Genomic DNA, 15,067 nt, shown 5'->3' with positions numbered 1-15,067 from the left:
AGGAATGGCATCCTCCCCACCAGCACCTTTCTGAGTCAGAGATTTCATTCTTCCAGTCACCACAGACTGACAGCTATCTCTTGAAGTGCTTCTCAGATTAAGAAGGTCTGACTGCAAACCCATCCTTTAAACCATTTCTTACTAAGCCAGAAAACAAAACAAAAAAAGCACAGAACTGCTAAGAAAAAATTGCCTTCTGCTTTCTCAATAAACTCTGACCCTGCTCAGGAAAGCACAAGTTTAAGGGCTTTGATTAGCAGGGATCAGGTTAAGCAAATGTTTAAGTGGCTTCCTAAATCCTGCCCTGCACTAGGACGCAGGTTTTCTCATGCAGATAATCTGTTCTGTCCAGTTTCCTGCCTCTCTCAAAAGAAGGTTCAAGAAACTTCAGAGAAGTCAGCTCTTCCTGACCTCAGGGTGTTCAAAATTTTGAAAAATAATGCAACACTGAAAAAAACCCACTTCTGTCCCCTTGTAAGAACTCTACACAAATGCTTTGCATTAGGATAAACTTATTTGGCAACAGGCAGATTGTTCTCTACTCACCTTTTTCCCATGGGCCTTACCTGTACAGGTAGGTCGAGGTTTGTTCCACGTGGGTTTTCCATCTCCTCCCATTATGCATGTCAGAGTGGAGACCCCTTCAATGTCATACCCTCCATCACAGTAGTAGGTAATTGTAGATCCCAGCTTCAGATCTGTACCCACTCGTGTGCCATTCTTAATGGATCCAGGATCGAAGCACGACTCCCTGGGATTTTCTGCAAGAGAGAATTGACAAGATCTTTATTGGTCCAATACAGCTACTCTTAAAATATTGGTCAATAGTATGTTTTTTGGCTTTTCTCATCTGGTAATCTCACTTAAGTACACTGTAAAGACTATTCCCATTCACAGAGTTGAGACTGCAAGCGTTCTCTCACGCCGCTGAATCTGGGGAATTATACAGGTCAGATTCTGGTCCAGACCATTCTCTGATGCTCATCTCCAGCTCCAAGTATACTGGAAGAAGGAAGGTTTCAGTTTACACACATATTTACTGGTACCCAAAATCCAATCAACGAGGCAAAGCTGTGATTTAACTCTTGACAGTCGCTCTCCTTCCTTGCACAGGGGACAGGCTGCGAGGCACTTTGCAAACCAGGCCATATAAACGCAGACTGAACATGCGACACATTTCAGATGTGCTACATCTGCTCACATTATCTCCTTGGCACCTATCATTCCCATATCTAAGATCTGTCTGCTCTCACCACGGAAATACACAGTGCCATGTGCTAGCTGGTTGACTCTCCAGATGTGCAGCATGGTTGCAATTATGGTAAAATGATTACAAGCAGTTAGACAAAATGAAGACATTTTTCTCTCTGTTCACTATGCCCTGCAGAGTTAAAAACCCCATTTACATATGAAAATTCTAGTAAAGACTACAGAGCTGTCAGGACTTGGCTATTTCTTTCCTTCTTCTCAGTGCTTTTTCTTTTTTCCTCTTCTTTTTTTTTTTTTTTTTTCCTGCATGAAATATAATTAGAGGCTTTGATTAATCCTGCTCTTTTGTCATTTGGAAATCGCTCATTAAAGATGAGGGTTTTTCTGAGAGCAGTGGGTCTGTGAACAATTATAATGTGTTTAAGTATTAAATCATGGGCTTTTAGTATTTGGGGAAGGGGTGGAGGAAAAAGCAGAAAACAGTAAAGCCCCCAGATCTTGCTTTTGTTTCTTTGTTTGCAGTGAAAAATAGGATTAGTTCTCTGGTTTCCTTCATGCAGCAGCTGGTACCACCAGTCAGTGACCCAGGTAAACAGAGCCCAAGAGGACATGAAATGTTTCCACCAAGAATAGCTGCCCAGAACCACAGAAGTGAGGCCACTGTTTTTTCCTACACCACCAGCTCCTTATTTTGGGAGCCACAGACTGGTCAACCCTCAACACTCCTCATAGACCATCCCACACTTGGATCATCAAACTTTAAACCATGAAGTCCTGGGTTCTCCCCTGTGTTAGTGGTGTCTTGCTGCACAAGTCACTTTTCATTTGAGCAACTCTTGTTTACCAACCAAAGAACAAGATTTTCCAGTTTATCTGATCCTGGGAAGAGACACACACGTGCCTGGAAGCAGAACTACCACAGTATTTGAAAGAGAGCTTTGATACTCAGAACATGATGGAGAAGATTTGGGTTCTAAAACAAACGAAGTCAAACAAATATTTTTATCCCATTATTTCGGGTGTGTGATCTAACAGTAGGTCCTGCAAAGACACCAGCTAGACACAAAAGAGAAATCTTGATTATGATGAGTAAGAAATGAGGACCAAAAAGCTTGTTTCAGTCACAGCACTGGCAACAAAGCCCTTGGCTCTCTGGTCAGCTCAGATGAAGACATTCTCTCCTCATTCATCCTTATCCTTGTGAGACACCAGCCATAGCAGGAGAAAAGGCCCCGAGTCCACTGTAGCACACAAGCCATTTCCAACTGTCAATGTTTCATCTACTTTTCCAAAATATTTTTTCACTCCTCAAGCCTTTAATTCCTCAGAATTGCTAACATTCACTTTTAGACAAAAGCTGCACCCAACGGCTTCCTTCTGACCACTCTACGCCTCTCGTTATTGTGAACAGTCTCACTGTCTTTCATCTAACAACCTGATGTGGCTTCAACCTGTCAATCAGCCTCCCACCCGGCTGTCAGACGCCTTAACCATGTGCCTGATCTCAGCCTCTGCTCCTGCTCTGAAAAAAATCATGACATTCAGTGCTCAAGTCACCCTGTTGACTGCTAAAAAATGGGTGGTGGCTGATCGCTGAGCAACAGCCCCACTGCTTTCGTTGTGTTTTCCTCATTCTGGACTGTTTCTCAGTTCCCTTGAGGGTCTGTGCCTTCAGGGACACCACTCACCTTAGAGAACGATGCCTCCTGACACACTAGTCCTACGCACATCTCCAGCTGAACACTCCTCTGCAGATGAACTACCCCGATGATCCTCAGCAGGAGGTTACAAAAGGAGGCAGCAGCTCAACTTTAAGGAAGTATTGGGTTGTGTGGTGACAGTAAAAGACTCGTAGAGGGATGTGGGAAAGCCACAGCTTTCCCAGCCTTTGATTTATTAGGCTATGAAGTGAGTACAGCACAGCTTGTCCATTTAGAATAAACGTTTTATTTTCAGATACTTCAGAAATCGAGGACTTCACCCTGATGTCCCAATTAACATGGATTCAGGCTGCCAAATGTTTAGAAGAGTCAATGACAAAAATGCCATGAGAAATGGCTCATTGGCCCACAGAAAGCAGAGTTTTCTGTGTTTCCCCTCTCCTTTCCCAAGGAAAACTCAAAGCCTGCATGAGCTCCTAGACCAGGAGGTCAGGCTTTCATCTGCATGTTTGAGAAGAGCTTCACTGGAGAGTCATCATCTGCCTAGTGCATCACAAACTCCACATCTGTGAGCATGTGCAAGCCTTTAACAAGAGCTAAGCCTTACAGCAACCCCAGGAAAAATTCCCTAGAAGACAGGCTTTTTTCCACAACAGTCATCATATACTGAAGACAGGACAAATGATATCAGGATTTTGAAGACCAGAGGCAGCCTTGGCATTCCAAGTCACTTGGCTGCTGTCACACCAGCTCACCAGAGCCCAGCACCCTCCGACCCCACCCCAGCTCAATGGGCTACCTTCTCCAAAGGACAGAGCTGTTTTTCAAATGCAAGTTGTTTTAAGGTCAAGTGTCATCTCCCATTCCTGACTGTTTTAACAGCAAACAGTACTGGATGTTTTTAAACAGCTTGCTTTGCAACAGATTGTACAGAAGTGTTTCTACAGGGAATTTCCACCTTAAATAACCCAGAAGTAATGCTGGATATATGTTTATAAGCTCAGGATGGGCAAAATAATCCTGGTGAAATAATAATAGATTTGAAATAAGGTGCTTTTTTGTTTTGTTTTTGTTTTTTTTTTTTCTCCTCATTCCTTTAGAAGGGCGCAAAGTAATCAGTTTTGTTTCATTTGTTTTCAATTTCACACCTTTTCACTTCTGGCCCACAACAGAAAGAGGAAATACTAAAAAGCATGAGAAAACCTCCTGCTTTGGAGCATCCAACCTGGAAACTCCTTCCTACTCTGCCCCAAGCGTGAGGAGCCAAACCTAAACGTGCACCTTGGGTCCTATTCAGGACCAACCCATCGGGATGGAGTTTGACCCACTTCTGTGTCCATGACAAGAGCCCCCCAGCACAGGGATAATTTGGGAAAAACTCTCCAAACAACCAGCCTGCCCTTTACATTACTAACAAATTGTGGTGTCAATTTAAAAATATCAGTCTATGAATAAGTAAAATGTATTTTAATAAAATCTACGGTTTGCAAGATGTTGCAATGCAAACTGATTATTGGAATTCAGTTGATTCCCCAATGAGAAAAGATAAACTCTATAGATTCTTCCCCAACCAAATTTTAAAGATTCTCTGGTAGCATTTTCCAGCAATAACAGCTTAATGGAAGACCCTCTTACCAAAGCATCTTTTAAATTGATTGGAAACAGGTTTTGAAACTTATCCAGTGTTGCTCTGTAAGCAAAAATCTCTGAGGTGTAACTAAGACACGCAAGTGTTATCTTGGCTCCAAAGATTCTACACATAGAGATACTGAGTTAAAAAACTTTAAGTTTTCTGTAGCTGAGACACTTAAAAAATTCTTAAGCAACAAATGGAGCAAGAGGTAAATTCTAGATACACTGCAAGGCATCCCTTCCCTGTGATTAAGCTTTGGTTTTGTAACTGTCTTTCCTATTCTATAATTAAGAACTTATCAACCTTTTGCTTTGATAACTAAGACTTGTTGGGCTTGAGTGATTCTGTTATGAACAAAGCATGCTGCTTCCACAAAAACTACAACAGTAATTAAGCTGATGTTGTAAACAAGCACTTTTTTAAGGATAATAACTTCAACAGACCTTAAATGGGATGCTGAGCAGAGCATGGCATGAACCAGCCTGAACTCCAAACCTACTCACTACTACTAAGTCATCCCAAAGATTAAATTCCTCCCCAGTTGAAATCCCAAACTATTGCATCTCAGTTTCACCTGAGCCTCTGAACCAGACTTTCACAGGCAATAAACCAAACTGCTGTCAATTTAAAAGTGTGCGTGGGGAAAGCACACTCAGGGTTTGCTTTGCTGGTAACCTTCGTTTGATTTTTCATTCTGCTGCACAGCTGACAGTGCATCGTGGGTGCAAAGCAAAAGGTGTGTGTTCATCGATCAGAAATCCTGCTGGTGTGCTGGATCAGTGTAGCTAAACTGGGAAATTGCCTGGCTGAAGATCTGCCCTCAAACACCTTTCTCCAGCGTCGCTGCATTCCCACTTCACTCTCACTGCCGTGCTCTATGCAAAAACTGGTATAACAAAAGCCAAATTCATTCTCCTCTCTCTGCTTTCTCCATTCCTCCTGGCCCCAGAGGACAACTTTCTCCTGAAGAGCCATTGCCCCTGAAACAATTTCAAATGAAGTGCTGAGGCTGTTTGAAATTCACCCAACACACCGTAGCTGCAGGCGAGCGATACAGTCCCAGTCCCAGAGAAGACGCAGGATTTCAAGGAGGGACTGACAGATGGCTGCTTTGCTTTTTTCCCCCCCAAAAAAAACATTACCAAAAAAGAGGACTACAAAGCCCCTGGTAATTAACAGTATTTCACCCACAGCTGACACAGGTGATATATGGTATTTTGGGAGCTGCAGGGGCAGAAGCCTCCGTGGGCTGCAGCACTGACCAGACGCCGTGAGATGGCTGAGAGAAGCCGGTGTCTTTGAACTGTACTTGGGATTCCACGCTGGCAAGGAGCTGAGCTCGGTACTTCATTTTCTTTCACACATGCTCCCTCCTGCTTCTCTTTTCTTCTTCTTTTTGATTCCCCAAAGTTCTATTTTCTGCCGCTTCTCAGACTTGAATCTCAGGTTCCATTTAAAGTGTGGGGAAATTAATGAGCAAACTTAAAGCCTCATTCTTTCCTCCCAGCAGCTTGGCTTTGTGGGAAGTATGTGGGCGCGATTAACACTGTAGGAGTGTTCAGAAGAAAAAACACACCGCAAACCCACCCTAATTTAATGAGATTTCATTTGTTAACTACTTTCTGGCTGCCCAAAAAGAGAGGAAAAAGAAGAAAACTTAAGACTTAATTTTCAGTAAAATTAATTCTAATGAGAACAGAAAACTTTTAATCTCTTGAATCTTAAGCAGCGTTAATTGTCTTTGTCTTATTATTTCTAACTTTACTAGAGGTAAGTTCATCTGATCAGGAATTGCCATTTCATTATCATTTAACCTCTGGTCAGGTAAATTCAAAAGCAGGAAGAAGAGGCCAGAGGCAGGGTACAGGCAGAGAGAATTGCCCAAGCACACAGATGAAGCAGCAGCAGCCCATCAGCTCGCCAGCACGAGCTGTCGCTGCTCCCACAGCACAGTCCGGCCAACAAACCTCACCAGCCTGTTCTGCAGCGTTCACCATGGACACAAAGCCATGTTCCAGAGTGGCACAGGCCCAGCACATCTGAAGCCTTCAATGCTTTTTTTCCCCATCCTGCAAACCAGTCTATACAGGTCCAGAATATGCTTGAAGAATTGTTTCTTTCCAGCTCTTTTTTTTTTTTTCCAGTTTTTAAATCCTTTTCCCCATTCTGCATAATCCCAGCTCATCAGATCCAGCTTTTCAGAGCATATTTTTTACTACAGTTTGTAACAACTCCATTCTTCCACCTACACTACGTACAAACAAGGGACACACTCTGCCAAAACCTCCCCCTTTTTCCCCCCATCTCCCAGAACAGCAGTGCCAGGTCTGTCACATCCCCGTTTGCTCCATCACCAGAGAGCTAAAAGTGCCCGGGGGAAACTCAAACCACTGCCCATCTCTCACCATTACAGCTGAACCCACCACAATATTTTACTTCCTCCTCAAACAAGCAAGAAAAATAGCCACTGCTCTAATAACACAGGTACCTGTGAACTATTCTGGTCATTTTACTAATTATTAGTGAATTTTTAAGTAGATGCTTTAGAATCTCAAATGAAGCAAAGTGCACAGATTTGAGGAGAGTTCCACTGACTCAAGAGAGCTGAGCATCCACCTCTGTGATCCTCGCCTCCAGATACAGCCACCCAACCATTTGGTACCCTCTTGAATGACAGTCTCAAAAATTCAGACTGAGATCTCATATTGGATATGTACATCTGCACCTCCTTTTCTTGGACAAAGCCGCTCTTGCCACTAAGAATAAATCTGAAATCCAGGGCAGTGTGGAGCTTTCCTAATAACCCGTCAGCAGTTCACCACTCTCTAGTACTCTGAAAGCTCAAATCTGCAATGAAGCGGCATGTTCTGCTCACTAAGGAGAAGACAGAACTATTTAAATTCAGTGTGGAGCAAGAAAGATTATACAGAATACAGCCTGCACATAAATATATACCTTTTGGGGAATTTCTTTTGCATTTTCTTTAAAGAAAAGAAAAAAAAAAAAAAAAGATGTAAAATATTTCTTCTCTGTTAATGAAAGCTCCACACAGAAGCAGCCACATGCGACTGATCCTCAGCCACATTAACAGTCCTTTTATGCTGCTGCTCTTATCTACCTTCTGTACCCTGGGCTCTTCTGCCAGCACACAGGATCCCCTCTCTTCAGCTCCCCATTTTCCCTCCTCTGCCTTTTCATCAGCTTTGGTGGTAGCAAAACAAGACAGCAGGATTTAGTGCCTGAAGAGAGATTTCCACAGTTTCTGGAACTTCTCCCACCTGGTTCACAGTCAGGTGGTTTAAACTGAGAATAAGTGCAGGTAAAAATCCCAGGTATTTGCTGAGTCAGCTGGGCCAGGTGCACCCCCGGCAGCTCTCACCTGTGTAGTCAATGACAAATCCGGTGTTGCTGACCGATGCATCGCTTCGGAAAGCAAGGAAGAGGTTGTTACTGCTGCTCTCTATCCTCTCGGGTATCTGGGAGCCGTAAAAGCTTCCAATCAGGGGGCTAAGTGAATCAGGTCCGTCGTAGATATGAAGGAAATCATAGCCAGGCTCCAAACTGAAGCTGCAAAGCCAAAGGAGGAGTGTTTGAAGTACAAACATGCTGCAGCAACCCCTGGAGAACAACAGAGACTGTGGCCTTGATGGGCTGTACCACCACATAGCTGAGAGACTGCTCCTGCCCCAGAGCAGCTCCTCAGCCAAGTACCAGACATTTCTGTCTCTGTTCCCTCTGTAAGGATGTGAGGACTGGTGACACACTCAAGAGCACAAAAGCACAATGAGTGTGGCTGCAGGGGCTTCCTACGCTGCACCAGTTACATGGTGATGTTCTGTAAAACCATGTGTGTATCAAAGAAGAGCTGAGGTTGAAATACAGGTATCTTCCCCCAAATTAAGGTAACATCTGAGAACAGATTACTCTGGACTACAGGACAGTCCAACCAGGTTTGGTTTGGTTTCTTTGGAGAGGAAAGGACCCCCAGGCAGACCCAGGCAGTGCCCCACAGCCGGTGTCCCTTCCCCATCCCCAGAGGCAGCCAGAGAAGTAGAACCAAAGAGCTCTGGGGTACGTACGTATTAAACACCAGGGCAATGACATAATCAGGAGAGACAGTCAGCTTCCAGTCACACTCCTTCCCCGGCGGGTAGGGTTCCGGGTACTGCGGGGACAAGATCACGCCTGCTGGTCCTGTCAAGATACCTCCGCAGGGAGCTGGAAGGCAATCAAGCAGAGGGATGAGGCTTTGTCTTAGAGAAACTTAAAAAATGATAGATGTGATACAGGAAGGGAGAGAAAAAGAGAGAGAGATAGGGACAGATAAGGGGCAGAGAGGCAGTTTGCGAGGCTGTCTGATAATAAAATACATATTACAAGAGCTTGCAGTGGCCCTAGCAGAGATGAGGGCTCTGTTATTCCAGACAGGGTACACACACAAGCACTGAGCTGGGGATGCTATTCCGATCTTCATGAGATATCTAAGTGAGCAACCAAAAGGAGAGAGGAAATGCTTCATGTTTTTCTGTTGCATTTCTTTAGGCAACTCCTGGTCAAAGTCTGGATGGTTGCTAAATAAGTGAAAACATGTTGTCCGGGTCTAATGCCTTGTTCATGTTTATTACAGTCACCAACACATTAAATGTCAAGCTGATTGAAAAATCCATTATTACTTTTTTAAGGCTGAAAGTGCTTACATATATTTCCACTGTGGGAAATTCACAATTGATTTATTACTGTCAGCCTTTTTGCAGTCTCTGCATGAAAGCCGATGCTCTAAGATTCCCCCTGTTGCTCAGATCGATCTTCCCAGATTTGGGATGGGGTGAGAGAAAGCAGAGCAGAGCCTGTGCTAAACTCTGACACTATCCAGCCCACAGCAATGCAAACACCGAGGAGGAAATGAGCTACCATGGGAGAGAACAAGTCTTGGAAGGATCTTCCATGACGGTGTCAGCATGTGTGCATATGTTGTGGGCTTTTATAAAGCCCTGCAAATACACAAGAATCTCCAGATATCAGGGAAAATGTAGTGGGGCTGTTCTAGAAAGGCCACAGTAGACATTAAACTAGACTAGAGACCCTTCTCCAAGGTCCAAAAGCAACTTCTCCAATCAAGTCCAGCTGCAGGCTACTGCAGGCACCAAGGACTGTTCTCTCAAATAGACAAGGAAATCACAGCACAGACAGTGGAGAGTCTAGCTGAAGTCATGCACAAGTAACTTGGAAGAATCCACGAGCATCTATTCTGTGTCCATTTACCTTAATCTTAACCTTTAGAAGTGCAATCCTCTTCCAGACTGTAAAGTCAGGGGAAAATTCAGGGAGAAACTAAAGTATACAGACTCATTTTTGCAAAGTCTCAGGGAGATGAATGTTCAACAACCTCTGATTTTTATGAAAATCCCACCCTAGTCTCTAAAGGATTTAAACTAGACACTGGCCCAAGCCACAGCTCTTTGGAGTAGGGTCAGGACCCAGACTTCAAATACCCCAAACCTCTGGAGGTTGTTCCAGCTGAGGTTCCAGTTCAGCGCACGTTGTTTAGGGACTGCAGAAGTTGTACAATAAAGATGTGAAAATACATTTGAAATGTTAAATATAAACAGAAAATCCAAGCCAAATTTCCAATTCAGCTCTAACCAGGCAGCTTGTTGCACACTTACTACAAAACTTATATGATATGGTCACTGATTATTCCTCCAAATCCTTTGTCACTGAATGGAGAGAAGGAGGAAGACACTACTTTCAGCTTTTTCACAGAGTTTGACTCTGAAAACAACACTGCCAGACTTCTGTTCAAAAAGGACCCAATGCAATATCTCCAAATCAAATTGGAGATGACCCATGAGAATTCATCTCACACCAAGATTGAGGCACCAGCTACATTTCTCTGAAAAGGACTGAGAGCCCAGCTTCTGGTGAGAAAGAAAACTCAACAGGAGGATGATGATGGGCATGACATGCAACAATATGATTTAGTTATAGCTCTGGGAAGACTAAAAGGACTGGCTCTATCAGGCTGAAAGGGTGCCACACTAGATCATCAGGATAGTCATTCAGGAACCAAGTCTTCTCACAGGGAGCGTAAATCCTGTGCATGCTGTAGAAATTTCCTAGCTGGTATTAAATCAGATGTTAGAAAGAGAATTAACTGGTTTTTCTTGCTTGGGATAACAGTGCATAAACAGGAATGAAGGTTACAGGATAAGTAATTTGTGGTTAGCGTTTAATTGGCCAGCAAATTTGATGTTTATTGCTCTTATGTGCTTAGCATGACTATTTTTATGTGTTCTGGACGTATTAAAAAGAATCGCTTTTATGACCTTTTATTACTTTACGAGCTCAAAGAAAATGTCAGATAGTTCTTTCCCATGACAGAATTTGCTGTCTCCTCATGCAGAAATTATTCAGCCATGACCCCAATCCTCTCCACCAACCTGAGTTTTAAAGAAGCCTTTAATTTTGACTTGTCAGGTTAAATATCATCACTTACATCGCAGTATGTCCTATGAGCTTCCAGCATGAACTAGATTCTCATTGTCTCAGACACTCTGGGGATAAACCTAAAAGGTAGTTCTTTGAGACAACTACCTGAGACATATATACCTTGTCATACACCTCTTCAAACCAGGTAGGACTCGCTCCCTTTGGATACAGAAGTCTTGCAGTGAGACAGGGCAGGGAAGCCAGTGCAACAGGAGGATGGAGGTGTTTTCATACCTGTGCAGGAGGGAGGGTCTGGTTGCCAGAAAAATCTGTTCTCAATCTGCACACAAGTGATTTTGGCCTCCCCTTGCAGAACATATCCTGGATTACACTGGAAGACGATGGAGTCACCTGCCTCTTTGCTGTCACCACTCCGGCTCCCGTTCTGGGGAATTCCTGGGTCGTTGCAGGAAGTGGCAGTAGAAACTGAAGAGTATTAAAAAATATATATTTTTAATATATATATTTTTATACTGAGTACAGGCTTATAACATTGTCTGTACTTAAGACTGTCCTTAAACACATATCCAAGCAATGACTTCATTCTCCATCTCTCCTCCTTCAACATCCCTCAAGTTGCCACATACACAAAAACTGGCTTTTCCTTTGCACTGAACATCTGTCACTCCAGCTGGTAAAAGCTCTGGGGAACGACGAGTTCAAGTGCACTACACAGAGCACAAGTTTGATGTATAATTGTGCACATGCATGTTTACTTAATAAGTCCAGACATCCACTGATCTTACAGGGCGTTTTTCTAGAATTCTGTGTCAGACACATGCTGCAAAAATCAACTAATCTGTGAGCACTTTTCACTTCCCCTGAGCGGCAGAGCAATTTAGCCTTTAGCCCTGTGAAGCAGCAAGCCTGACCTTTTAGAAATGCATGTGTTTCCCTCCCAGTCTCACTGCTGTGTCCCTTTGAGGTATGAGATGACTCCCTCAGCTCCTTCTCAGTTGGGGGCAGACAGCACAGCTTCACTGCTGACTGAGCTTGAGGTCTGTCAACACTACAACTACTTAACAGGAGGGAAAGTCGTGGAGGAATAGAAGTTTTGCAAGCTTATATAGATCATTAAAGTTCACAAGATCCCAAACTGTATACTTCTGAGCTTAGGTCTGACTACTTAGTCACACCTTGTGAACAAAGGCTTTGAGCAGAAGCATTCAATAAAGACCAGCTCCATATCAGGCAGCAGAGCAGAGCTTATTTCCTGCTAAGTTGATGAGAGTCTATTACACCTAGGCAGTTTAGAGCAAGCTCTTCTTCAAAGAGCCAGAGGAAATCCCTCTCTCTCTTTCTGTGCCACTGCAGATAAGCAAGTTCACAGCCCAGTCTGGTTCTCTCTGGCGGGCTGAGACACAAGGCTGGCAAAGGAAGAGACAGGCAGAGCTGTGCTCGGTGACATAAAGCTCTCCCTCTTCTCCTGGTCACCCCAGAAGGTCTTGAATCCAGCAGGAACTCTTCCTGAAGAGCTGTCCTGCTCTCCTAGCCATGCAAGGCACCCCAAATAGAAAGTCATGGCCAAAAGCTCAGGAGGGACAGAATCAGTTCTGACACTCAGATGTGTCCAAGTCCTAAGAAGGCCATATCATCATCCACCCAACAACCTCCTGTTTACTACCATCTCCAAAACAGGCATCTGCTGGTTGGTTACTGGACATGTCAGTGAAGGTCTCCATTCTGGAAACCTCCATCTGAACGCTGAAATGTATTAACCTAATATAATTGAGATGAATGTGTTTGCAAGGCCAGGTCTCAGGTAATGGCCATCAGGACTTGGGCAATGCCAGACTGCAGTTGCATGACACGTAGCGCTGCTGCCAGCAATGACATCCCTACAGCCGATAGAGCTTCTTGTGATCTGCATCTCAGGGGATCCAATTTGAGGGATTTTAAATAGACTTGGTTTTCAGAGACCACTGACCAACTGCTCTCAGAACGCCTGGGGGAAGTTGCCTGCATACTGGTGTCTCTAGGGGACCCGGGGGAATGTGGTGGAAAATATCTGTAATGCCTTCTTGTGTATTCCGCAACGCACTGCTCTACATCTCGCTGCCAAGTTCACCACTGTGAAGGTGACTGTAGCAGAAGGGAGCACAGAATTCACCTGCATCACAAGGATAAAATACAAGACTTTCTTCTCTTATTTGCAGAGACTGCACCCAAATGCAGCAGAGCACAAATGATTGGAAGACCACAGAGTTCCTGCTATCGTGTTCAACACAATGTCACTTGCTCACCATCAGTAGTTTGTAGATAGATCTGAAATAATTTATCAGCAAAGCCAGGTTTGGACAACGCTGAGGAAACAACAGAAAGCCTACCTGAAAACTGAACAGCAAAGCCCTGCTTGCTGGTGAAGAAATCAGTGTTGAACTGAAGGATGACAGAGTTGAAAGTACTGTGGACATCACTGGGTAAGCCGGACCCACTCATCTCCTTCAAGAGGATGCCGTTCTCCACCGGTCCATCCCAGATCCTCAGCACATCGTGGAACTCCTCGGTGTGGAACACCATGAAATGGAGCCTGTGTGGCAAAATGAACTGGAAGTCAGACCACAAACTGAGCTCTGCCTTTTTTCCTGACCAGATCAGAAATGCTGTTGGTACCAACCTAAGGTAGCTTGGCCTACAAGGAATGTGTTTTCTCCTGTCATCTGCAACTCGGCTTGGACAAAGTACTTTAGTACTCTACCAAACTTTTTCTATCTATAAAACCCAAGATCTCTCAGTTTCATGCTTCCCTAATAAAACATATCCATAAACAAAAAACAACGGTCATGGATACTAACATCTTCTGAAAAGTTGGGTCCTTTATGGTGTTCTCTCCTGAGAACAAAATTACTAATCTCTCCTAAAAATCTTAAGGAACGAGGTAAAGGTCCAAAAGCCCATCATGGGCAGTGGAAATACCCCCAGCCAGAACATCACCATTGGTGTTACACTGAAGGTGCTCAGACATTGCAACGAGTATCTGTCACACAGACAAAAGCTCAGTCAAGGACATACAGAAAACCTGCAGCAGAGAGGAACCGGGGCTGTGAAGGAGAAGATGTGGGTTTGTCTACAGTTTCAAGGACCTCTAGAACAGATAAACACAGAAGTATTGAGAAACTTATTCTAAAAAGAGAATTAGCAGGAAACATGCTGGGGCCCCTTCAGACAACTGACATATTCATCCAATTCACACTCTCCCTGCGCTGCACACAGCAACAACCTTGCCTGTCCTTTTGTCTTCCTTTTTTTTTTTTGGTGTCCTGCAAGAACAGTTTATTGTCAAGAGCCAGCATCTACTGATAAAATACATTGATTTTTGTTACCTGCACTCAGATCAAAGAATTTGCTCCTGGCACCAAGCTCATCCTGTGTATTGGGGTAAAAAAAAAAGGAGAGGAAGCAGCCAACACCACTCTTAATTAAAACAACATCATGTTGGAAAATAAACCCATACCAGGGTGTTAACTGCCCTGGAGGTTAATAAAAAGGGACAGAAAAGGCTGCGTGAGAGGGTGGCAAACAGATGGGTGCAAATTGTGCAGACTGGATTGCAGCACCAGTGTTGCAAACCAGGAGGATTTTGCCATGGATAAACTTCTGGATATTGCAAAACTGTATCTTGATCAGCTAACAGAATAACTCCAGCAAGAAATAAAGAAAATGGGGGGCAGCATGAGCCAGCTCTCCAAAATCCACAATGAGAAGGGAAGGGAGAGAAAACAGCAATGAAGAAACTGGCAGCTGGCAATGAAATCACCCTGAGCTCTCAATGAGGTTTTTATTAGGCTGCTCTGAATGCAGACTTCATTTCCTTACTCTGTGTATTTTATAGTTTTGTTTGCCCCAGAGAGAGGGCTGCAAGGCCTTCAGCATATGCAGCAAATGCTCCCTAGTCCTGATCTGCCTGATCAGTGCTCCTCGGAGCTCATCTTCTGCTTTTAAGCTGAAACAGGGCTATGCCTGTTTGGCACTTCCACAGAAAATTCCTCCGGGAAAGCCCAAGATGATGCCAGGTGTCTTCATGGTGAGGACATTCACTCCAGACCCTGCACCAGCAAAGGACCTAAGGGCATGG

At 44.0% G+C, this 15,067-nt stretch overlaps 1 protein-coding gene across 1 annotated transcript in view; it reads right to left on the bottom strand.

The window, feature by feature from the left end:
- The window catches only part of LOC104525642 (CUB and sushi domain-containing protein 2), a 291,143-nt gene that overhangs the window by 73,300 nt on the left and 202,776 nt on the right, over nt 1-15,067 (bottom strand). Inside the window, 5 exon segments of the mRNA XM_010168859.2 lie at nt 567-761; nt 7,883-8,070; nt 8,583-8,721; nt 11,227-11,418; nt 13,320-13,522. Coding sequence (XP_010167161.2) covers nt 567-761; nt 7,883-8,070; nt 8,583-8,721; nt 11,227-11,418; nt 13,320-13,522 — 917 coding nt within the window.

The sequence above is a fragment of the Antrostomus carolinensis genome, unplaced genomic scaffold (genome assembly GCF_000700745.2).
Source record: "Antrostomus carolinensis isolate BGI_N321 unplaced genomic scaffold, ASM70074v2 scaffold3800, whole genome shotgun sequence".
In the NCBI taxonomy this organism is placed as follows: Eukaryota; Metazoa; Chordata; class Aves; order Caprimulgiformes; family Caprimulgidae; genus Antrostomus; species Antrostomus carolinensis.
The sequence above is the reverse complement of the archived record's forward strand: the minus strand, read 5'-3'. Positions and strand labels throughout refer to the sequence as shown.